This window comes from Pseudogymnoascus verrucosus, assembly GCF_001662655.1.
Source record: "Pseudogymnoascus verrucosus strain UAMH 10579 unplaced genomic scaffold scaffold_65, whole genome shotgun sequence".
Classification (NCBI taxonomy): domain Eukaryota; kingdom Fungi; phylum Ascomycota; class Leotiomycetes; order Thelebolales; family Thelebolaceae; genus Pseudogymnoascus; species Pseudogymnoascus verrucosus.
The window spans coordinates 103,854-128,538 of NW_017263716.1; the positions used below are offsets into that span (position 1 = coordinate 103,854).

A 24,685-nucleotide genomic window follows, 5' to 3' on the forward strand; every position below is an offset into this window, starting at 1 on the left:
ATGAAATAGGAGCTTGCATACGGATGTAGCGTAGTTCTGTTTCCCACGACGCTTGATCTTCGGAACTAACAATGCATCGTCCATCTGCCTTCGTCAACCAAAGCATGTTCCATCACAACCTAAACCCCGCGGCGTAAAATGCAGCGACGGCTCCCATTCGACGATGTTGCTTGGGAACAAAGTGACAACGTCTACTTCGAATGGCGCACCAAGCTTCTCAAACCAGAAACCCTAACAGAAATCGCCCTCTTCGTTGCAAAGTATCACCTCGGAACTCCAGTAGTAGAACGCCTCTCACCGGTGCATATAACGTAGCAGTGGTTATTGATTTCAGCGACGACGGTTCGACATTGATTCGCTTTCCCAAGCCGGGCAAGGTGATGTTTCCCGAGGAGAAGGTCCGGAATGAAGTCGCTGTTATGCGGTATGTTCATGCTCATACTTCGATACCGGTGCCGTTTATTCTGCACTGGGGAACGAGAGAAGAGAGTCCTTGTGGGTTGGGGCCGTTTATTGTTATGGAGTATGTTGAGCATGCTTGTGATGTTAGTGATGCTTTGAATACGCCTGGGATTCCGTATGAGGAGAGACCGATTCTTGATCCGTCTATAGATGGAGAAAAACTTCGGGGATTGTATGGGCAGGTTGCAGATGTTCTGCTTCAGCTGTCCAAGTTATCATTCCTGAAGATAGGGTCTCTGGCACAAGTCGACAATGGGGATACTTGGAGAGTGACAGAGAGGCCATTGTCGTCAAATATGAACGAGATTGTACAGCTCGGAACTCTACCACGCTCAAAACTACCTGATAAAAGTGCAACATTTAAGACCTCTTCTTCATACCTCACTACACTGGCCAATATGCACCTCCGCCATTTGACCCATCAGCGAAACGACGCCATCGATAGCTCAAGCGACTGTCGCCGCAAATATATTGCAAGATACCTTTTTTGGAAGCTCTCTCTCGAGGGCAGACTATCGCACCCCGATCACAATTCCGGGCCTTTCAAACTCTGGTGCGACGATTTGCGCCCAGCTAACATGTTAGTTAATTCCAATCTCGAATTAGTCGCCGTCATCGACTGGGAATTCACATACTCCGCTCCAGTAGAATTCTCACACGCACCCCCCTGGTGGCTCCTAATCGAACAACCAGAGTTCTGGCCGAGAGGAATCGATGAATGGATTACAGCCTACGAACCTCGGCTTCAAACATTTTTAGCTGTTCTCCGAGAGCGTGAAGATGCACTTATACAGGAGGACAGGCTTGGAGAGGAGCAGAGACTCTCGCTCCCTATGCGGGAAAGCTGGGATAGTGGCGATTTCTGGGTCGTGTATGCTGCGAGGAAGGGGTTTACTTTCAATGCGGTATTCTGGAAGTATTTGGATTCGCGTTTCTTTGGGCCTGTGGCGGGGTTGGATGGGGATGAGTGGGAGAGGAGGGCTGGGTTGTTGGACGAAGAGGAGATTATGGAAATTGACAGCTTCGTCGAACAAAAAGTGGAGGAATTGAAAACTCGAGTCTTAGCATGGGAACCCGAGGAGCAACTTGGATAAGTTAATTTGGTGTATATACGATATTATATCTGAATTCTACCCCATATTAGAGCTATATTTGCCCATTTCCCTAATCCGCGGCCCATAAAACCAAAAGACGAACGGGATCGGGATATTCAACACCGAGACGATGGCGAGCACACTAAACGCCCAATCATTCCCCAGACTTCGAAACATCGGCGGGACAATGAGCGGGAATGCAGCAGCGAGCACGCTGCGCATGAATGTGTTCGCGGCTACGGCACTGGCGCCCCACCGCTGGAAGGTGTCGACGAGGTAATTTAGGGCGCTGGTGAAGATTGTGTAGTAGCCGAAACCCATCATGGTGACTCCTATTACGGTTGCTATCCATGGGAGTTGTGGGGAGGCAGTCCATCCTATGATGAAGAGTCCGCCGGATAGAATAACTGAGGCAATCATCATTGGTGGTAGTCGAGCCTCGGGTACCGGTTTGAAATCGTTGGCTTCGTAGGCGATGTTATAGTATTTTTGATTTAGAGCGCTGAGTGCGGCGCCCATAATTATTCCTATAAGCACACCAAGGAATGGAAGTGATCCAACGACTTCATTCCAGCCTCGTGCCTCTTGGAAGATGATGGGGAATGATGCCAGACTGGCATAGAACGTTCCATAGATGAAAGAGGAGTAGATGGTAACTGAGAGGCAAATTGGCGTTAGTAGCATCTGTAGAGGTCGAAGACCGAATTTTATGGCCAGTTCCTTGATAGAAACAGTGGTTTCTTCCCACTCAGCGTGTAGTCCCCAGTTCCCTGTGTTCTGTCTCAGCTTGCGTGCCTTTCTAACCAGCAATATCGGCACATAGGATTCTTCAATGAATATTAGACCTGGAATGAGTATCGAGGCCTGCAAGATGCCGGTAGTCTGATGCTTGTGTTAAATGAGTTCTTCGCGCAATGCTCTCTGGATCACAGCTACATACATATTCAGTCCATCTCCAATTGATGCCGCTGTAAATAATAGCACCGCCAACGACGGGTCCCAGTGACTTGCAATTATGTTAATGATAATCTGGCGATGGGGGTCGACTTCAACATACCGGGCCACCACAGACGGCCAGTGTATACCCAACAATAGCATTTCCTCGTTGGGATGCGTCCCAGATATCAACATAGACTCCTCCTGTGCAGGTGATAGGAGCAGCTCCAAAGAATCCGGTGAAGAACCGAGTAATCAGGACCGTTTGGATGTCCTTAGCCGTCGCCGTCCCAAATGACATCACAATAGAGATAAAGAATGGGATCAAGACAGGCCATTTTCGACCATAGACTTCTGACAGCGGTGCCCAAAGTAGCGGTCCGAAACCCCAACTATGTGGTAAATCAGCAGTGGCCATGACGATACCAAGGGCTCCACTGACCCTAAGAGCAAAAGACTTGTCCCGATGATGGCCACGTCTGGTGACACATTAAACTCGTCGGCGATCTTGCTATTAGCAGGCGCATATCTGATAGATCGATTAGCAACTTGGATATAAATTTTGGGTTCACAAGTTTTCTAACGCTGTGCTTGCCCACACGGATCCGAGGCTTGTCAGACTATAAAGACCGCTCGTAACCACTTTTCTTGAAAACGACCAGTTCAGTGGGTTCGCTGGATCAGCAGGGCCATCAAAATCAACAATCCCGCCTTCATCTGCTTCACATGTATTAACATGTGCAGCAGTGGAAGGCGACTGCGGCGAAGTCTTCTCTGGGGGTTGTAATTCGGTCATGTAGATAATTATTGATAATCAAAGTTTAAAGTTTACACAAATCTCAGACGCCTTTTCCGCCACCGTGACATCCTTTATAACCCGAGCACTAAAATCCCACTAATGCACAGATGGACAGACAGGAAGGTAGTGGGATTGATAATGATATCTGGAAGCAAAGCTACTCTAACAACGCATGGAAGCTAAGGTGAAAGCGGTAGCGGCGTGATGGTTCGTCTCGGCCCCTCTCATATTCACGGATCGGATTAATAATTTAACCGTTTGACGTCCATCCTTCCTCGACGAGCACATGAGCCTTTGCTGTACTTGTGATATGCGCCATCTTGTAATCTGGCAAAGGGTTAAAATTCATACTGGACGCAGTTTATTTATTCTTGCACTGGATACTGCGTAGGTTCTTTGCAATGACTTTAACTAAGGGGACTCACGTCGAGGCTCCCGTTGATGGACACCACAACGCGTGACAGAGAAGATGCGCGAGTTGTATTATAATACAATATATTATACTGCAGAGCAATACCCACAGCGGCATTTATTCCTTGCTTTCCGCTCCTCCGCGCGCCGTGGACATGGGAATACTATAAACTGCGTGATCATGCCGCTGTAGCCTCATTATACAAATGCCACGACTTGAATCGGACCCCGGGGAGTGGCGGATTGCGGCACAACCAATCAAATGCAGCTAATATCTACGACAGGACCGACGAGGCAGGTGAGCGGTTTGCGAAACGGTGTCCGAACTTAGTGCAAGGCAAGGCTCCGAATATGGGGATGGTAGCACCCAGGCATCTTCGGCTTCAGCTAATATTTATCAGTGGCCAATTATGGCTGAATTTCCTTGGATGGAATAATACGGGACCTTGGTCGAATTGGCCAAGGTCTTGTATCTATTAAGGTTGGATCCCTGTGAAGTGAGAAACGATGGAGGATTTTGCTGTGGCTATGATTTCCCAGCGCCCATATAATTATGCTCCCAACTCTGTGAACTTCGAGACATGCCAGTGGAGGAATGAATGACTCAGTTTCTCTGAGAATGCAGCCACGAACAGAAATTATGGCTTCTTGCCAGGTCCTCCTTTTTGGCGACTTAGCCATCCGTTTCGAAGACGAGCTTCGCCAGCTGGTTCACATCAGGGGGAATGAAAGCCTTCGTTCGTTTTTCGACCAAGTTAGCTATGCTCTTCGGCAGGAATTTGGAAATCTTCCCAGCAACCAGCAAGATCTGTTTCCACGGTTCACTACACTTGTTGACCTTATCTCAAATTTGGTGGAAACAGAAGGGAACCCCGTTTTGAGGTTTACCCTTCTTCCAGTTTGCGAAATCGGCCAGTTCATTAAGTAAACTTGAAAAGCCCGCCTTCCATAGGCAAAATACTGACGCAACACTGCTAGATACTTTGGGGAGGGGTCAAGGCTGTACCCCAGTGCCACCGACAGCTACTGTTTGGGGTTATGTGCAGGTGGGTTTGCGGCCGCAGCAGTCAGCACATCCCAAACTTTGGCCGAGTTGATCCCGGCAGGAGTCGAAGCTGTCCTGACGGCCTTTAGAACCGCTCTCTGCACTTTGGCTGTTCGAAATGACATAGAAGAGCCCGACAATGGACATCATCGGTCTTGGTCTGCAGTGGCAAACATCCAGGAGGACGAAGCTTCTGACTTGATTGAGCGATTTATTTTGGAAAAGGTGAGTTAGAACGGGGTGGTACTCAATCACGGTCGTTTAATAGGGGCTAACCGAAACCGTTGATGAAGGGTCTCTCCCATAGCTCTAAACCATATTTGAGCGCCATAACACCGTCGAATGTAACTATCAGCGGCGCTCCCAGCAGCTTAAAGGAGTTCTTTGCAGCATATTCCCTGAAATTTTATCACATACCTGTCGAATTACCGTACCATGCGCCTCATCTTTTCCACTCGCGCGACATTGATGAAATCATCTGCCGGTTTGATGACAAATTACTTGGTTCGTACAAGCCACGAATTCCCATTTGGTCTGCGGCATCTGGAAAGTCCATTCTTGCCGAAAACTTCAAGAACCTGTTACATGAAGTCGTGACAGACACATTACGCGAACAAGTTCAATGGAGGAATATTCTTGAGTCAACCGCCAAACTCCTCGCGAACAGGAATTTTCACGAATGCGCAATCCACACGCTATCATCAAATGCTTCCACTCTCCTTTCCTCGGCCATCTCAAGGGGCACAAAAATGGTCGTCACCGTTAATGACTTGTCTGCAAAAACTGGATCGGTACCACAACCTCGAAGACACAGTGGACGTTTAGATCAATCCAAGATTGCCGTAGTCGGATATTCGGGTCGTTTTCCAGACGCTGCGTCAAATGAGGAATTTTGGGAATTGCTGCGCGCCGGGAAGGATGTTCATCGTCTTGTCCCAAAGGACCGTTTTGACTGGGAAGCCCATTATGACCCCACTGGAAAGACCAAAAACACCAGTCGGGTCAAATATGGTTGCTTCATCAAGGAGCCCGGGCTATTCGATGCTCGCTTTTTCAACATATCTCCAAGAGAAGCCGAGAACACAGATCCAGCTCAAAGATTAGCCATCACAACTACCTATGAGGCACTTGAAATGGCAGGAATGGTGCCCAATAGAACGCCATCAACGCAACAGGACCGCATCGGCGTCTTCTATGGTGTCACTAGCGACGACTGGAGAGAAGTTAACAGTGGCCAAGATGTAGATACCTATTTTATTCCAGGTGGAAACCGTGCATTTGTTCCGGGGAGAATTAGGTACGATATTTTTGCAATACGAAGTGCATATTGACTAATTCCAGATGATAGCTATTTTTTCAGGTTCTCTGGCCCCAGTTTAAGCATAGACACTGCCTGTTCGTCTAGCTTTGCAGCAATTCAAATTGCTTGTAGTAATCTGTGGAGAGGAGAGTGCGACACTGCCATTGCAGGTGGAACCAATGTTCTGACGAACCCCGACAATTTTGCTGGCCTTGATCGAGGTCATTTCCTAACGACTACAGGTATTTAAACCCATCATTATAATAGGTTAAATGGACCAATTTAACCATGCTTTTTTTATAGGCAATTGTGATGCTTTTGACGATAAAGCTAGTGGTTATTGCCGCGCCGACGCTGTGGGGTCTGTCATTCTCAAGAGGCTGGAAGATGCTCAAGCCGACAATGACCCTATTTTCGGTGTCATTGTAGGGGCATACACAAATCACTGTGGCCAAACAGATTCCATCACTAGACCTCATGAAGGCGACCAAACATCTGTCTTCAAGCGCATCATTCGACACGCCAATGTGAACCCACTCGATATTAGTTACGTCGAAATGCACGGAACAGGGACTCAAGCTGGAGATGCGACAGAAATGAATTCTGTGTTATCAGTATTTGTCCCTGAATGCAAACGAATGCCAGATCATCCTCTCTATCTGGGTTCAGCAAAAGCCAATATCGGCCATGCGGAATCAGCATCAGGGGTCTCTTCGCTCATCAAGGTGTTAATGATGATGAAGCACAATGAAATACCACCTCATTGCGGAATAAAAACACGGATTAATCACAAATATCCCCTCGATCTGAAAGAGCGGAATGTTAATATCGCCGCCACGCCCGTTCCTTGGCACCGAACTGCTTCTGGGAAGCGGTCCGTTTTCTTGAACAATTTCAGTGCTGCAGGAGGTAATACGGCCGTACTCTTGGAAGATGCTCCATTATCACATCCAATCGATATTACCAGTGACCCTCGCAGCACCCATCTAGTTGCTGTCACTGGAAAGTCTGCAAAGTCGTTGAACGATAATATCAAGTCTCTGATTAACTTCCTTGAGCTGAATCCAGACACCCCGCTACCTGCACTGTCATATACGACTACTGCAAGGCGAATGCACTATTCGTATAGAACAATATGTTCAGGATCAGACATAAAATCTATCTCGGATGCATTGAAGAAAAAGATAGCAGATTCGGAGTCGATGCCACTTACAAGCACGACCAGTGTTTTAAAAATAGCATTTGCTTTCTCAGGCCAAGGCAGCCTCTACTCGGGAATTGGAAGACAACTATTTGAGTGCTATCCCGGCTTTAAGGCGGATATACTCCGTTTCGATAGTATAGCACAGCAGCAAGGATTTTCGAGCTTTTTACCTCTAGTTGATGGTACGGCTTCAGATGTAGACGGTGCTGAGACTGTCGCAGCTCACCTTGCTCTTAGCTGCGTGCAAATGGCGATTTGTCGCCTTTGGATCTCATGGGGCGTTCGACCGAATTTAACAATTGGCCACAGTCTTGGAGAATATGCCGCCTTACAAACTGCAGGTGTTCTAACACCCAGCGATGTCATCTATCTCGTCGGTACCAGAGCCCAACTATTGTCGAGCCACTGTCGCCGAGGAACCCACGCCATGTTGTCTATAAAGGCATCGTCAGATGATATTAGACCCTACTTGGTAGGATCAACTTGTGAAATAGCCTGTATGAACCAGCCTACAAATAATGTGATTAGCGGACCGAGCGAGGAGGTAGACCGTTTAATGCTTTTGTTTCTATCGAAGGGTTATGAGTGCGTCAAACTTGATATCCCATTCGCCTTTCATTCGGCCCAGGTGGATCCCATTTTAGAGGGATTCGAATCAGCAACGGGGAGCATTCGTTATCGAGTTCCATCATTACCGTATATATCGCCTTTACTCGAATCGGTTATCTCAGATGGGTGTGTATTAAACGCATCGTACGTCGCTCGGGCGTGTCGAAGTGCAGTAAACTTTCAAGGAGCTCTTAAGTCAGCAAAAGAATCCTCCCTTATTGATGACCAAACTATCTGGATCGAAATTGGATCACACCCTGTATGCTCTGGAATGATCAAAGGGACAATTGGTACACAATCAATAACAATTCCATCCCTGAGAAAGGGCGTTGATACCTGGAAAGTCCTAGCGGGAGGCCTCGAAACGCTATATCTCAACCGCGTTAACATAGAGTGGAATGAGTGGCATCGAGATTTCAAAAGCTCACACACCGTTCTCCGGCTCCCAGGATACAGCTGGGACTTGAAGAATTACTGGATCCAGTATCGAAATAACTTCTGTCTTACCAAAGGAGAAAGCACAGCGGTTATTGATGCGCCTCCTGCCGAGACGAGGCCCGACTTTGTTTATTTGTCACCATCTGTTCAACGTGTACTAGAAGAGCATCACGCTCCAGACGTCTCAAATATCCTCGTTGAATCAGACATTCAAGACCCGCGGCTATCACCTGTTTTCCAAGGCCATAAGGTCAATGGCACATGCCTCTGCCCCTCAGTATGTTGCACCTCCAATAAGTTTGTTTTTAACTACAACTAATCGTTTCCAGTCTCTTTACGCGGATATTGCCCTGACAATTGCCAACTACATGATGAAAGCAATCGATATGCAAGGCGGCGATATAGGCCTAGATGTTGGAGACATGAAAGTTGACAAGCCTCTCATAGCACTTCCGGCTGGTAATCCGCAGCTGTTTCGGGTTTCTGGGTTGGCTAATTGGGCGTCAAAAACCATATCACTCGCATTCTACAGCATCAACGACCAGGGCGGCAAGAAAGCGGACCATGCCACATGCCATGTCAAACTCACCCCAAACCAAACTTGGCTTCAGGATTGGAAACGAAATGCATATCTGATCAAGGGCCGGATCGCTTCCCTGCACAAAGGTGTCGACGAAGGCGAGTCAAACAAATTAAAGCGCGGACTCGTGTACAAGCTATTTGGAGCAATAGTAGAGTACGATGCCCAGTACCAAGGCATGCAAGAAGTAATTTTAGACAGCAGCGAGCTAGAAGCTACAGCAAAGGTTACATTCCAGGTCGGCGGCGACGGTTATTGTTTCAGTCCTCATTGGGTAGACAGTCTCGGGCATATTGCTGGGTTTATCATGAACGGAAACGACAATGTTGACCAGGTTTTTATCAATCACGGTTGGGAGGCAATGCGCTGTGCAACGACTTTCGCTCATGGCCAAACATATCAGACGTACAATAAGATGCAGCAAGTGGAAGGTACGTTGTATGCAGGAGACACATATATTCTTGAAGAAGGCAATATTGTAGCCATTTTCGAAGGAGTTAAAGTATGATTTGCTATTTTCCATGAAGTTGCGGTACATTCTGACAGTATATAGTTTCTAGGGATTCCACGAAGAGTTCTGGATCAGGTTTTGCCTTCCAAGCCCAGCTCAGTCAAAAATTCTGCCGTGCCTCGAAGGCCAACGGCCAATACCAGCGCCATCTCACCAGCAAGGCAATTACCAAAGCTTCCAATAGCACCTAATACAAATCTTACCAAACTCTCATCGAATCATATCATTTCTCAAGTCATGGCAATAGTCTCGGATGAGGCCCGCATCGACCCATCAGAGCTCAAGCCCCAGACGGAATTTGCTGATTTTGGCATTGACTCTCTTCTCTCTCTAACAATACTGGGTAGATTACGGGACGAGGTAGGGCTCGACCTGCCATCAACAATTTTTGCAGACTATCCAACCGTCCAGAAGCTCCAAAGCTTCATCGGTGTGGACCGGAGTCCGGCCCTGTCCTCTGGGTCTTCAAGTCAGGGGGATACGGACGTATTGACGGCGGAGCTGGTTTCTGAGCCAGACACCGACAGGATTGTTGATATTATCCGTAGTACTATCTCAGAAGAGACGGGCGTTCCCATAGAAGAGCTCACCGTTTCCGCCAGGCTCTCAGAACTCGGCATAGATTCTCTTCTAGCATTGACAACCATGGGCAAGCTCAGCGAAGCTCTCGATATCGAGGTGCCGCAGTCTCTTTTCGTCGAAAACGCCACATTGTATGACCTAGAAAGGGCTTTAGACATGACTATAAAGCGCACACATGTCAAAATATGCCCCAATGCCACAAAACTTCAGACCATTCAGGAAGTCAACATCATCGACACAGCTCCTCACGCAACCTCAGTCCTCCTCCAAGGAAATTCCAAGACCGCAACAAAGAAACTCTTCCTCTTCCCCGACGGCTCCGGATCCGCAACATCATACAGCTCCCTCACCCGCATCTCCCCCGACATCGCCGTATACGGCCTAAACTGCCCCTGGATGAAGACACCACAAGGCATGACAGTCCCGCTAAAACAGCTAACCGCCAAATACCTCCTCGAAATCCGCCGTCGACAGCCCCACGGTCCTTACTACCTCGGTGGCTGGTCAGCAGGCGGCATCTGCGCCTACGAAGCAGCGCAGCAATTATCCCATGCCGGCGAATCAACAACACGTCTCATCCTTGTCGACTCACCCAACCCCGTCGGATTAGAGAACCCTCCCCAGCGAATGTACGATTTCTTTGATAGTCTCAGGATCTTTGGGGAAGGCGGGAAGCCACCCCCAAGCTGGCTTCGGCCGCATTTTGACGCGTTTATTCGATTGCTGGATGAGTATAAGGTTAAGCCTTTTAAGGGCAAGTTGGAGACGCATATGGTGTATGCTCGAGACGGGATTTGCAAATTGCCGAGTGACCCTAGGCCTGAGATTCGCCCTGATGATCCGAGGGAGATGTTGTGGTTGTTGAATAATCGGACTGATTTTAGTGGGGGTGGGTGGTGTGAGTTGGTTGGGAAGGAGAATATGAGGATTACAGTGCTGGATAATGTGAATCATTTCACGATGGTGGAGGCAGGGCCGGAAATTGGCAAGCTGAGCGCTTTTATTAGAAAGGCTATGGAGTGAGGTATTGGGGGGTTTTTTACGGATATTTTTGCTTCAGTTACAATATTAACCGTATATTTATTTATTTTCTTAGGATTTAAATAGGAGTCTTTTCAAATCCGCACCCGATCTAGGTCAAATATAAGCTAGGATTTATTAAGTAGACCTGCTCGTTCGAGAGAGATCCGTTCAAAAGGCATGGTTGTCTCCCAATGCCTAGAAAATGTCATCACAGCTATTCAAGTAACACGAAGTCAACCTGGGTTGTTTGCCATGGCCATGTCTACAGACCCGCCTTCGGTCTTCGAAGGACAAGCTCAAGATCTATATCCTCTGAAGCGAAGCCTTCGATCACTCATCCCAGTAATTATTTAATACGTCATTCTAATAAAGCTGTTACTCAAGAAACCGGGCTAAAAATAATTAATCCATCAAGTTTAATTCAGGCAATAAATTTTAGCTACACACGCCCCCCGAAACAACAAATCCCGATGAGTTTTAGATATATATTCCCCCTTCAAACACCAAATTCCAGCAATATTAGCAACATTAGCAATATTAGTAATACTAGCGATATTGGAGATATCAGCGCTTGACCGCCAACACAGCCCACCCGAGAAGTCGGTAAAAAGCCACAATCCCAATCAAGATCCCCACCCAAGTGCCAGTCTGACCCGTGTGCATCCCAAACGTAGCAAGGACCCCCTTTCCAGAGATCATGCATTGATCGGCCAGTTCCGTGGTATACATGCAGTGGCAATTCTGGTCGCAATTGTACGTACGATCGGCAAACTCGTTGACCAGAAGCCCCTGAAAGACGTAGGCCTGGTAGTCGATGTAGTGGAACACGTATTTCCAGAACACGTTCAGGAGGGGCGTGGGGATCAGGAAACCGCCGACGCACATCCAGAGTCCGTTCACAAAGGCTGTGAGCGCGAGGGCGACGACGAAGTTGGGGAAGATGGAGGACATCAGAACGACTAGGCTCTCCGCGGCTACCATGTCGAGGAACACCCACATGACGAAGGTGAAGAAAGCAGGGGCCGTATTGTGGAAGCCGGTCAGCCAGTATGAAATACATGTAAAAATAAGTGCAATGCCGAATAAGTATGGGAGGCCAATGATGAAATTGGCAAGTGTGAAGGCAGCGGCGCCGTAGAGGCCATTTGAGCGCTCTTTGATAAAAGTTAGCCTGTCTTCGAGAAACGATGGCACGTAAGCAACGGCCATGAATGATAAGAATGAAGCTCCGAAGAATATAGCGTTGATGAAAGGCTGGATAGACGTCTGGGCCGGGCTGAGGCGTAGCCACACTGTCCCACTCATGATGGCAAGGCAACTGTACATTGCCAGGCGTATTCCGTATGCCACGACGTCGCGATAGGACTTGATAAAAGAGCGATGGACGAGAGTAACTGTGACCGCCACAAAATTAGCATGGGAGCTAGTCTTTGAATTATGTGTTTTGCCTTCGCCCGCAGTTATGAGGTGGGAGGTGACCTGGCTGGAAATCGCTTCGGCGCGTGGACTAGAAGACCAGGCTGTCTGAAGCTTGGATAATTCTTCTTCTGCCTCAACTGGGTCGGATCCGAAATCCTTGTTAGTTAATTCCAATGCATGTTCCGCAGGGTTCATATGCAATGGAACCGGGTGGTCGATCTCCATATAGTATGGAACCACATCATCCACAGCCCCGAAATAGTGTGGCTTGCCCGCTGAGAGGAGTAACAGCTTATCGAAGAGAGAGAACGTTTGCGTAGATGGCTGGTGGATGCTGGCAATCACAATCAACTGCACGTCTGTCAGATACCATCAACTGCTGCATGTCGACCCGACTTACATTGTTTTGCTTTGCCAATGTCCTGATGAAGGAGACAACTTCGAAGCTAGCTGCGGAGTCGAGGCCACTGGTTGGCTCGTCCAAGAACAAGATCTTTGGCGCCGTAATCAGTTGACTTGCTACGCTGACTCGACGCTTCTGCCCGCCGCTGATGCCCTGGCGAATTGGTGTTCCAATGATGGTATCTTCCTGTTTCCGGAGACCAAAGGAGTCAATCAAACCATTGATTCTCATGATGCGGTCCTTCTTCGTGAGACTAAGGAAGACCCCATGTCAGCATGCCATATTGAGTGAGTTGGAAGTGAGTGATGCTGACCCAGGATTTGACAAACGTGCAGCAAAGTTCATAGTCTCTCTGACCGTCAAAGATCCAATCAAGGCGTCCTCTTGTTCAACGTAGGTGCTCATCTTCCTGAACTCGTTGAGGGACAAGGCATCTCCATTGACGGAGGCGATGCCAGTCGCATCAGCTCCAGGGTTGTCGCGTCTGGCGAGGAAGTTCAAGAGAGTTGTCTTTCCAGAGCCGCTTGGGCCCATCAGAGCACACATCTCGCCTGGGTGGGGCTCATGTCAGTATACAAATCCAACGTGGTGTAGCAGGGAATAGTATCATACCAGCTAAGACAACTCCATCCACATTCTCTAAGATTTCCTTGGGCTGCTTGGTGGCCCGGTCCTGCACCGTAACTGTGACATCCTGCCAAATAAAATGCTTGACAGTAGTATTCTTCAGCTGCGCGTTATGCTCAAAGCCTCGCTCAGAATCAGATGAGAAAGCGTCTGGGGCCACGCCTCTCTTCAGCTCCATCGAGGGATTGCTGCGACGTCCAGGCATCTTTGGTCTGCTTGGAAGTGACCAACGGATATTGATATTCACAGAGAGAAGTATGTCCCAGTTCAGGGGAACCAGTCGGCTTTAAAGATATAACTAGAAGAGGTATTCATGCAAAGTTTATTTCGAAATCAGTCAGAACGTGTAGTTGGGTTTGGGCGTTTGCAGGAAGGAGGTTGGCTGGAAGCCGCGAGTGAGGGGTTTAAGCTTGACAGGACGTGTGTTTGACAGGAGAGGAATCTCAAGAAGTGTAGGTGTAAGTCAGATGAGACATGAGAGACATGAGAGACACGAGAAGCGATACCAAGACACGGTAAATCCACCTGGGAGTGATTCACGACATGAGTGAGGTATTAGAGCAAGCAGGTGCGATCAACTATGACAACCTCTTCATTCGCATTCGCATGCGACTGAGACTAATATGTAAGCTGAGTGCATACATACAAACGAATAAAATGTCTATAGATATCGTCAGGTGTACAGTGCAGAGAGAGTAGCTCTTTCTGTTTATCCGGTCATCTTTGGCTGGGGGGTTTTCAGCCCCAACTCCTGCATAACTGCATTCCCCAAACCCACCTTGGCTGCATATAGGATTTGTCGCGCTGGCATCAACAGCGCCAGTTTTCCTCCTATGTTCTACAGGCAATAAATCGAATAAATACCGGGTAAACACAGTAGATGGGAACACTTGCTACATCCATACTGCTGCTGTTGTTGGATGCCCAGATAAAAAAAAAGCGAATATGGACGGTGGTGGTGGGACAAAATATGAGACCAAAGGGGTTTGTTTGTAACAGAATAAGATGATATGTAGTATCTCGCATACAGATAATACAGATACCCATCTTGCATAACCACATTCCCGCGCTGTAGCTTCACTTTTGACTCTTTTGAACTCTTTTGACTGGCCACAAGGGTCTGAAGTCTGACAGGACATCACCGTGAAACCTTGTCTCCCAATAATTTGTCCCTTGCTCTCCAACAGTGCACGGGTACATACATGTTATGCTGTAAGGTACTATACAGATCAAGTACTCTTACTCTTCACAGACAGATACTGTTATATGCGCTGCAACGTAGGTACAGTCACATTCGACAGATAGGACAGACAAGCCGGATGTATCTTCCCAGCCGCTGTGAATCAGCTTCAGCTTCACCTTCTTCTCTAATGATTTTATAGGTACGAGGACAAGCACAGCATGTGCAGCACCTACAGTGCAAGAACCGATATCCATAACGCGGGCTTATATGGGCTAGACCCCTCCATCTATCTCAATATCTCCGACATGGTGCTGACAAGGATGGCGATGGTGGCAGCGATGGTAAGACCTCTCTGCTATCAACGAATGAAGCAGTTCTTGCTCCTGTCGAATGCTCTCCCCCCCCCCTCTTGCCTGTCATCCGTTCCTTCCTTCTCTTCAAACAACTCCAGGCCCGGCAACCCCGATGCGGCTTGGAAGAACGTTACACTGGTCTCACCACATTCGCAATCCCGTTACACGATCGAGACCCCATCGGCATTTACATGAATTGAGCAACCATGTCGCATGCCTGCAGGTGATCAACTCTGTTCCCGTCACCGGCATCGGGTTGCTATGCAGCTGGCCCCAAACGTTGGAACGATCCCCTTCCGCAGTGCAAGCCACCCGCGACGACGTGCCACCCGTACACAATCGCAGCATCGAAAATCCCTCGCATTCAGACCATCACTTTCCCTTCCCATGGGAATGCGCATCTAGAGCAGTTCATGTACCATTCGGGCCTACTTTACAGTCTGTATTGCGACGTGTCACGAGATCTGGAGGAACGTGATCTTGCCAATACGGGGTTTCTAGAAGATAGAGGCAGCGCGATGCAAACGCTGGGGAGGGATTTGAGATTTTGCATGAATTTGTCTGCAAGCAATTTGCTTGGATGAGACAAATCATTCTTGGCTTCATCGGTGTCAAGCCAAGCGAGTCTGTCAAAGACACCCCTCCGGCTGTCCTACACTGCCTGGAAAGTTTGCTAACATATTGCGAAGTTTTCATTGTCAGGTATCGTCTTCCCCGGATTTCTCATCCACGACTTTTTTCCCCAGGATAGCCCACAGCGGGTTCAGCACGAAATTCTATCCAGACGTTCTGGTATGAAGTCCCACACGCGTCTGTACAGTGGCTATGGAGTATGAAATACCGATCACGGAGGACAGAGACAGACCGTTATATGAACAGGCAGGCCATGCTTACTATTTACGGCCGTACTGTATATCATCATACTAGATCTCTCTTATTAACCCGCATCGGGCTTCTATCACGGCGTTGGATCTCGTGAAAGCCCAAGGCATTCAAGGGATTCATCCTCTGGACAAGTCAAGGCTGTCATGTCAACTTCACAAGCAATGTTCATCTAAATGACATGATTTCCGTGGAGTGGAGACAAATGAGAGGCACAGGAGGTGCAATCAGACGTCTAGAAACATGTGTATATGTCTCTGAGCTTCCTTCCTCTCACATGCCAATGTGGATTGTTATAATTTTTTTTCTTGAGGACGCGGCACGTGTTTACAGGTGGGAATCCCACGCCAAAAACCATCGGCGGCACCGGACGATCTGATGCCGTTCTAGATCCCAGCCAGTGCATATCAACGAAGCGCTAATCGGTACATGTGAATGTATCCTCTCCAAAAATCTCCAAAATCTCCAAAAAATGAAGCAAAATCAAATATATTCAATTATAACTCTGTCTTCTCGTGCTCAAATTGGTTTACCCCTCTATACTATTGTGCATCCCCATACCCCCCCATACCCCCCTTTTTCCCCATATACTCCGGGAAACGGCGAGGGACGGACATGGCCCAGCGAGTTCATTTTAGTGGGGCTAACGCCGTGAGCCTCGGTATATTCAGCCGAGATTTGGGGTTTTTGGGGTTTTGGATGATGTAAGTGGGTTCACGATTGGAACACTGGACAACAACTGGTCAGATTGATAAAGTTGACCGAGGGCCGATTATCTCCTTTGAAACTCCTATAATAGACTGCTGTGCCCATTCCAAGAATCCTTTCTCACCAATATACCCCATCTCCATTTCTAATACCAACTTGCTCAAAATGGTTGCTCCTCCTCCAGACTGGGTCGCGAAGTTGACGCCCTCCGGGCCGCAGGGCAGTGAGCTCCTCGCAACGGAGCGTGCGAAGAGTAACATCAACATTGACAAGTTGTCCAACTTCATGTTCGGCAAGGAGGCTTTGGAGAATAACGCCAAGATCCTGGCCATCCTCCAGTCGGAGAAGGTGTTCGACAAGTCGCAAAATGCCTTCATGGGCAGAGTCGAGAAGTTCCCAGTTGCACTCGCCAGAGCGAAGAAGCTGAGGCAGCTGCAAGTCAAGCACAACTGGAGCATCGAGGACTACAGAGTCGCCGATGGCCTGATCTCCGAGCCCGGCCCATACGGACTTCACGCATCTATGTTCTTGGTATGTTCCCCAACAGTGGTACCGGTATCGGCAGCGCATTAACTAATCTATCCAGACTGCCCTCAGAGACCAGGGAACTGCCGAACAACACAAGCTCTTCCTTGAGCCAGCAGAGAACTACAAGTACATTGGTTGCTACGCCCAGACCGAGTTGGGACACGGCTCCAACGTTCGTGGTCTTGAGACTACCGCCACCTGGGACCCCGCCGACCAGACCTTCGTCATTCACTCCCCCCATCTCACTGCCTCGAAATGGTGGATTGGCTCTTTGGGCCGCACTGCCAACTACGCCGTGGTTATGGCGCAGCTTATCCTCAACGGAAAGTCCTTTGGACCACACCCCTTCGTTGTCCAAGTCAGAGACTTGAAGACTCACCAGCCCCTCGACGGTGTTTACGTCGGAGATATTGGACCAAAATTCGTAAGTAACTGCACGGAGACCCAGAAATGGAAGAACAAGAGCTAACGACGCTATTAGGGTTACAACACTATGGATAACGGTTTCCTCCTCTTCAACAAGGTCAAGATCCCCCACGTCAACATGTTGGCAAAGTACTCCAGCGTCGACGTCAAGACCAACAAGTACGTCCGCCCAGCGGCTGCCTCGTTGGTTTACGGAACCATGACCTGGGTTCGCTCCACCATTGTGCTCCAGTCCGGCCAGACCCTGGCAAGAGGTGTGACCATTGCCACCAGGTATTGTGCTGTTCGCAGGCAATTCCAGGACCGCGATGATGTCTCCAACGACGTCACCGAGAACCAAGTTCTCAACTACAGCATGGTGCAATTCCGTCTCCTCCCTCTCCTCGCATCCACCTTCGCTCTCCACTTCACTGGCAAGGCCATGATGGAGATGTATACACAGAACCAGGATAGGATGAAGAAGGCTGTTGCAAACACCAGGAGAGGTGCCGGCCCAGAGGAGCTCCAGTCAGGCAGCGACATGCTTGCTGATCTCCACGCCACTTCTTGTGGTCTTAAGGCACTTGGCAGCACCATTGCTGCTGAGGGTCTGGAGGTGTGCAGAAGAGCTTGCGGTGGCCACGGTTACTCCCAGTTCTCTGGTATCGGCAGCTGGTATGCCGATTACCTCCCAACCACCACCTGGGAGGGAGACAACTACATGTTGACCCAGCAGGTTGCACGCTACCTCCTCAAGTCTGCACGTGCCGTCCTCAAGGGCAAGGCACCTGTCAACGACACCACCGAGATCTTCCGCACCTTCTTGGACGCGCAAGACAAGGGCTGCGCCTTCGACATCCTCTCCAACGACGGCGACATCGTCGCCGCCTTCGCCTGGCGCACATCCTACCTCACCTTCGAGGCCCTCAAGCACCGCGACGTCGAGAAGCAGTCGTGGAACTCCCTCCTCGTCGACTTCTGGCGCCTCTCCACCGCACACTCGCAGTATCTCGTCGTCAAGAACTTCTACGACGCCCTGCAGTCCTCCTCCCTCACCTACGAGCTCGACTCCGTCTCCATCACCACCATGCACCAGCTCTTCCGCCTCTTCGCCCTCAGCACCCTCGAGAAGGAGGCCTCGGAGTTCTACTCCTCCTCCGCCCTCACAGTCCGCCAGATCCAGCTCGTCCGCACAAAGTCGGTTATGCAGCTCCTCGCCGACATCAGGCCGCATGCCCTGCGCCTGGTTGACGCGTGGCAGTTCCCGGATTGGCAGCTGGACAGCAGTCTGGGCCGCAAGGATGGAAAGGTTTATGAGGATATGTTCTACAGGGCTAGCCAGCTGAACCCGCTGAATGGGCTGACTGTGGACCCTTACCCGGAGAGCGATGTGTTGATCAAGAATGATGAGACGGGCCGTGGCCTCCAGGCTAAGTTGTAGGGTGGGGTCGATGATTGATGGGGTTGTGTATATGGGTCGTTCATCAGTTTTCTTTTGTTTATGGGTTAGATGATTTAGACCGGTTGGTTGGGCGTGTAGAATAAATACAGGGGGCGGAGGCATATGGCCATATTTCGATATATATATATCACAAATACAATACAAATAAATATTTCATAATACCTATGTTTTAGTTTGCAAGTGATGAGATGAAAGGCAATCTAGCAACTATTGAATATTCTACTGGGAATAACTCCACGGATAATTAATTCCCACCGAGATGTTAGTTAAGAGGTTCCAGACCACCGGTCAAGGAGCCAATCACCTAAACCAACCCAGATCGACGACAACCACCAACAGCGGCCGCTACTTTGTAAGCCGCTGACAAAACCACAAGTTAAGCATAACATACATCCCCATTCTCAAATCCAACAATCATATACCATAATCACCACCACCTACCTCCCATACTAACTGCCCAATACAATGACCCCATAACCACATCCCACCTCAAACCCCGCATCACCCATCCCACCATGCCCCGCACCCCCGAAGCCGAATCCTTCTTCCACGCCGTCTACGCCGCCATCCAAGAGATCCCCCCCGGCCGCGTAACAAGCTACGCCCACATTGCAAAACTGATCGGGACTCGTAAGGCTCCCCCTCCTCCCTCTCTCCCTGCACTCCACAACCCCCCAAAGCCCCCGTTATGGTCTCAGATCATGACCCAGCTAACACCCCCCAAAAGCCCAACGACCCCGCCAAGTAGGCGTATGTCTCAAACACCTCCCTGATGACCCAGCACAGCGGTTTAATAGCCAGACTGTCCCCTGGCAACGGGTTATAAGTGCCAAAGGCATGATCTCTCCACGGTAAGCCCCCCAACCCATCATACACTCTCCCCTCCTCCCTTCGATATCATTTTATCCAAAGCTCTGGAGGACTAATGCGAGAACAGCGGTCATCCATCAGGTGCCGCGAATCAGGCGACAGTGTTGAGAGCGGAGGGAGTGACTGTTAGCACGGGGGCGTTGGGGGAGTACTTGGTTGATTTTGGGGAGTTTGGGTGGTTTCCGAGGCAGTTGCCTTCGGATGTGGAGGCTGGGGTGGAGTTGAGTAGTGAGGAGGAGGATTGAGGAGGGTGTGTGTACTGTATCCTGGGGGTATGGAAATCACGGAATGATGCAGCCAGTCAGTCAGGATGGCCAAGGCAATGACTACGTCCTGGAAAGCCAGTAACGCTGGCACATATCATCACATCACATAAGACAGTAATCTCAGCTTATGTGGCAACTGGCATTACTCAAATGTGGATTCTAGTGTTGGGGATCCTCCACTTATATTGTCTGCCTTTGCCGGCTAGGAGAATATGTTATAAGAGCTAATGTATTTGAATCAATCTGACCATGTTCCGCACCCCTCACGCTTCCTCCCCTCTCGCTACTGCTTCCCCCCTCGATAGATATAACACCACCAAAGGCATGGTCCCTCCCTTCCTCCTAACTGGTACTATAGGCCAAAAAAAGGACCGTCTCCGTTCCTCTTTGGCCAGGGTTTTTTTTGTCGAACCGGGTGGGTGATGCCCAGATATTATCGACCGTAACAAAAGTATCCAGTCAACCATTTTACCCTCTGGTTTCTCGCCTTGAATCGCCCAAAGGCTAGCCCGCCCCGCAGACCTCATGCGTAATGTCCTGTTGATGCAACCTAGCTATGCAATGATGATTTTTTTAAATTCGATGGTGCAACCCCCGGATGATATCGATACATATTTGATGTCTGCGGGGATCAATAACTCCGCGTGGAGCGTAGTACCCATGTGCCAAAGGCGGTTTTCACCTGGCCTCATCTCCATCTGCGGCCGGACGTTGTTGGCCCGTTGGAGCTTGGCTCTGCTGCGCTTGGGGATGGGGGCCGTTGTGTTGGTGGTAGCCTTTGTTGTAGCTACCGTTCGGTCCTCCTCGCTGTGGCTGGCTATACTGCGGCATCTGGGGACTGGTTCCGAACTGCTGTCCCTGCGGCGGGTATACACGCATGTTTGGCACTAGCTAATGTTAGAAAAGGTTTAAACGGAGGTGTGTCAATAACTTACTTTGTCCCGGAGGTTGTTGAGCATAAATTGGTTGCCCATACTGCATGCCTGGGCTCATTCCGTATGCCTGTTGCCCTTGTTGAGAGCCACCTGGCATCATCATGGGCGCAGAGCGACCGGGGCTAGGGTAGCCGTTAGATCCCGCCATGGGTGGTGGGGGTCCATTTCCTTGGGGTGTGAAGTGTGCCTGGTTGACAGGGTACAACATGGGTGGGCCCGGAGCCATCAGGTTCGGGTTTCCCATGAAAGACCCGGCTGGACCCTGAATCATAACAGGACCGCCCATGTGGGTTGGCTGTTGTGGCATAAATTGATGGCCACCGGAATAGGATCTGAACTGCGCCATCTGAGGTCCACCTGGACCTACGGGATATTGCATTCCAGGTTGCTGGAAGGACAACTGTGCGGGCTGGCCCATCGGCGATGGATACGCCACGTTTACCTGTGCCAGGCGTGGAGATGCGTATGATTGAGCCGAGTGAGATGGCACCATCCGATGGTCATCGTTCGAATGGAACTGAGCATTCTGTTGCATCGACTGGTTGTTGTGCATATGAAGGGGTGGTTGTCTTGGTGATGGTCTCTGAGTATGGGCACCTTGCTGCAAGTGGAATGGCAGCTGATGCTGATGTGCAACCTGAGGATGCGCCGATGGTTGTTGTGGAGACATCGGTTGCCCCGAGAAGCGAGCGTTCTCGAACAATTTGGCATATGTCAAGTTCATTGTCGATGACTGTGGCTCGTCGTCTTTGACTTGTCTCCAAGTTGGGGGGGTATCATAGGCTGGCTTAATTCCGCCATTCGAGGACCAGTCGCGACCTTGAGGAGGCGTCTCTTTCGCTAACCGCTCAATAATATCCAGGACAGGCCCATCAGTCTTAGCTTTCGAGTGTGTGCCTGGCTTTCTGCGTAGAAGAGTTCCTGATGCGGATGGGATGCCCTGAGTGGCTGTAGCAGATGCCGAACGAGGGCTGGATGCAGTGCTTGGGTTGCCATTGGGGTTAAAAGCCGCAGCAAATGGACTTGGGCGAAACTCATGGCTGTTTGGGTTAAGCTTTCCAAGTAGAGTCGTCGCACTCGTTCGCCTCGGAGCCGAAGTATCAGGGCCATGGGCTGGCCCTGTTGGTGGCTGTCGGGTATCAGCACCCGGAGCTGGTGGAGCCAGTCCATTCTTGCTTTGCTCAATATTCCTCAGCCTCGTCGACAAGGGAGGGGTTGGGTGTCCTTGCTGGGAACCTGAAACCTGAGAACGAGCAGAGCGATCCTGTCGGAACGGTTGGTTGTTGTGGTAGGGCCCTTGAGGAGGATAACCGCCACGCCCTGGGGCTTGTCGGTTTGAGGTGGCCGAAGTGGATGCGGTTCCAGTGCCAGCGCCAGAGCGTTGAGTTGTCCTCTGATCCGAGGCTGCTAACCCCGATCTCGGGGCCTGAATGGCGTCAGCCTTCATCTGTTTCTCCTGCTGAACCTCTTCCGCCTGACGTCTAGCATTTTCTTGAATAGCACGCTGCTTCGCTGGGTCCTTCGCGATAATGGCAACCAAGTCATTTGGAAGGGGTGAATGCAATTTGAAACTAGAAGCAAACGCCTTGAGCTCCTGCAGTTTCTCCTCTTTATCTGCCTTTGCCTTGCTCAAGCGCAGCTTATCAGCTTGTGTTCTTTGTTGAGCCGCAAAACCACGAAACGCTGTAACAACATCACGCTCGACTGTCGCAGTTGCATTTGGCGTGGCAATTACCTTTGGATGAGGCGATGCTGCGCCACTTGCAGAAGTCGATGTATTCGTGGGAGTTGCCTTCGGCTCTGGTGTCACTGCAAAACTAGACTCGGTGGTTGTAGGAGGGGTCGATACCTCTGGTTTACCAACCTTCAGTGCGTGGTCTGGCTTGGTAGTACTCGTAGATGGAGCTTCCGAGGGGGGTCGTGCGAGCTGTGATGAGATAATGGCCGGGTCCACGGGTGCACCACTGACAGTTGCCTTTCCTGAAGGGGCCCTTCTGGCAGGTGGTGTGTACCTATCAGCCCGGCCAGTCACGGATAGTGGAGGAAAATCCTGCCTCTGAACACCGCTGTATCTGGAAGTCGTTGTTAGTGGGCATAACAATTCAAACAGCAGCTAGAACTTACTTGTCCTCTTCATCAAGACCACTGTCGTCTACTGTGAGGTTGTCTGCGACCCGCTCCTCCTCAACGTGTCTGTTGTTGGCCACACTGTTTTCAATCTCTCTGGCCTTTCTATCGGCTGCTGCATATCGCTTGCTATATTCTGGGTGACTCTTGTCGATCGCTGTGGTGTAAATGGTCTCATCATAATCGGTCTTCAACCCGAACAAGCGCTCGTTCACTGCAAACTGATCCCAGCCACCTCCGGATTGCTTGCCAGTGGACTCAAGAGCCATGTTCACGGGGATGTTCTCATCTGGTACCCATGGCTGCAAGACACGCTCACCTTGTTGGCGATTGCCCGAGATCGCGCTGTCAGTGCGGAAACCTATAGCAAGACACCCATGGTCAGTAGAGAATATGACGGCTGTGGGAGTGGGTGGAGTATACCATTTCCATTTCGCTGCCTGGATTCCCCAGAATCTTTCTTGGAGAAAGACATGCTGGGCAGGTCCCTGTTTGGCCTCGTAGACCCGTTGGCGTTGTTTATTGAAGCAGGGTGTTGTTTCGGTGGGACCATCTCCTGGTCAAGGATAAGCCTGGCGTGCTTAATACTGCCTCTCCAAGTTCACTACTGCGCTGTGAAGAGAGATTCGCTCCCACCCCTTATGGGCGACGTATTGTTGTGAGTTTCGATAGTTTCATAAGCTTGCGCGCTGCGAGCTGAGTAAATTACCACACTGCTCTGCGGAAAGGGTCAGCCAATTTCCTCGTTGCCGCAAGTGAACGTGAATGGCTCGTGGATGGAGTTGAGTGCCAGGAATGGGAATACTAACCTCTTGCAACGGACGACAGCCTTCTCCTCGGACAGCACCTTCAGGCTGTGGAGTCAGGTCCGCCTCGAATGTATTTATTCGGATGGAGCTCCTTCTGGACCGAATTGACACCAGAAGCCCGGGCTTTCTGGAGTACTGGCTGTCTATTGATGTGGGAAGTAGAGTTAGCAACTTTGACTTCAATGTGTGCGGCTCGTCATCGTCACGGATGAATTTGTGGTAAGGAGTGCGAAAGGGTTTGAGCTTTTTCCCCGTGGTGACGAAGAGTCGGGAAGGAGCACGCTACAGGTGGGAGGAGCTCACCTTAGGCCAATGTAAGCAGCTGAAGAGTACCAGAGTGTATCTGGCTCTGCATTCGAAGAGGTCGTTGATGTTGACTGCCCTCGTGGTTGTTCCTGTCGGAATAGTGAGGATGGGCAGATGAAGTGGTTTGAAGATGCGCTTGGGGATTGTCGTTGTCAATTGGACAACCGGGGCGTGCCATCTCGCTCTTGGTGCAAGGGTACGGTAGCGAGCGAGCGGCCGTAGTAGTAGTAGCCAGCGAACGAACTCTGGCCCGAAACGACAGTGCATGGTCTAAGAGTAACAAGTCCAAACCTCCGAAATAAATCATGAAACAAAGGCCCAAGGGGGTAAATTTTTGTGTAAATCAACGGATTAAAAATAGGAATTTTAAGATTTTTTGTTATAGTAATCTAGAAATTATTATTTCAC

The 24,685-nt window shown here is 49.8% G+C and overlaps 7 protein-coding genes across 7 annotated transcripts; 4 read left to right on the forward strand and 3 right to left on the reverse strand.

Moving 5' to 3' along the window:
* Positions 1-33: 33 nt before the first annotated feature.
* On the forward strand, positions 34-1,608 carry VE01_09540 (uncharacterized protein). The gene has a single exon (XM_059464075.1). It carries the CDS (start codon positions 201-203, stop codon positions 1,554-1,556), a length of 1,356 nt encoding a protein of 451 aa, XP_059319302.1. The 5' UTR covers positions 34-200; the 3' UTR covers positions 1,557-1,608.
* Positions 1,483-3,476, reverse strand: VE01_09541 (uncharacterized protein). The gene is made up of 5 exons (XM_018278954.2): positions 3,077-3,476; positions 2,935-3,021; positions 2,614-2,884; positions 2,497-2,562; positions 1,483-2,438 (listed from the first exon to the last, which is right to left on the reverse strand). Exons 1-5 carry the CDS (start codon positions 3,286-3,288, stop codon positions 1,593-1,595), a joined length of 1,482 nt encoding a protein of 493 aa, XP_018126028.1. The 5' UTR covers positions 3,289-3,476; the 3' UTR covers positions 1,483-1,592.
* Positions 3,477-3,606: 130 nt separating this feature from the next.
* Positions 3,607-11,124, forward strand: VE01_09542 (Type I Iterative Polyketide synthase (PKS)). Its single transcript, XM_018278955.2, has 8 exons — positions 3,607-4,039; positions 4,104-4,626; positions 4,681-4,972; positions 5,041-6,044; positions 6,096-6,289; positions 6,351-8,575; positions 8,628-9,380; positions 9,432-11,124. Exons 2-8 carry the CDS (start codon positions 4,298-4,300, stop codon positions 10,992-10,994), a joined length of 6,360 nt encoding a protein of 2,119 aa, XP_018126026.2. The 5' UTR covers positions 3,607-4,039; positions 4,104-4,297; the 3' UTR covers positions 10,995-11,124.
* A 310-nt stretch (positions 11,125-11,434) lies between these two features.
* On the reverse strand, positions 11,435-14,113 carry VE01_09543 (uncharacterized protein). The gene is made up of 4 exons (XM_018278956.2): positions 13,429-14,113; positions 13,130-13,367; positions 12,814-13,069; positions 11,435-12,764 (listed from the first exon to the last, which is right to left on the reverse strand). The coding sequence occupies exons 1-4, from the start codon at positions 13,646-13,648 to the stop codon at positions 11,559-11,561; spliced, it is 1,920 nt and encodes a 639-aa protein (XP_018126022.1). The 5' UTR covers positions 13,649-14,113; the 3' UTR covers positions 11,435-11,558.
* A 2,348-nt stretch (positions 14,114-16,461) lies between these two features.
* On the forward strand, positions 16,462-19,104 carry POX1 (fatty-acyl coenzyme A oxidase). Its single transcript, XM_018278957.2, has 3 exons — positions 16,462-17,100; positions 17,156-17,521; positions 17,579-19,104. The coding sequence occupies exons 1-3, from the start codon at positions 16,735-16,737 to the stop codon at positions 18,941-18,943; spliced, it is 2,097 nt and encodes a 698-aa protein (XP_018126021.1). The 5' UTR covers positions 16,462-16,734; the 3' UTR covers positions 18,944-19,104.
* A 205-nt stretch (positions 19,105-19,309) lies between these two features.
* On the forward strand, positions 19,310-20,360 carry VE01_09545 (uncharacterized protein). Its single transcript, XM_018278958.2, has 3 exons — positions 19,310-19,594; positions 19,692-19,815; positions 19,902-20,360. Exons 1-3 carry the CDS (start codon positions 19,480-19,482, stop codon positions 20,077-20,079), a joined length of 417 nt encoding a protein of 138 aa, XP_018126020.1. The 5' UTR covers positions 19,310-19,479; the 3' UTR covers positions 20,080-20,360.
* Positions 20,246-24,488, reverse strand: VE01_09546 (uncharacterized protein). Its single transcript, XM_018278959.2, has 6 exons — positions 24,275-24,488; positions 23,972-24,114; positions 23,586-23,880; positions 23,160-23,523; positions 21,036-23,107; positions 20,246-20,987 (listed from the first exon to the last, which is right to left on the reverse strand). The coding sequence occupies exons 3-6, from the start codon at positions 23,713-23,715 to the stop codon at positions 20,779-20,781; spliced, it is 2,775 nt and encodes a 924-aa protein (XP_018126019.2). The 5' UTR covers positions 23,716-23,880; positions 23,972-24,114; positions 24,275-24,488; the 3' UTR covers positions 20,246-20,778.
* Between the last annotated feature and the right edge of the window lie 197 nt (positions 24,489-24,685).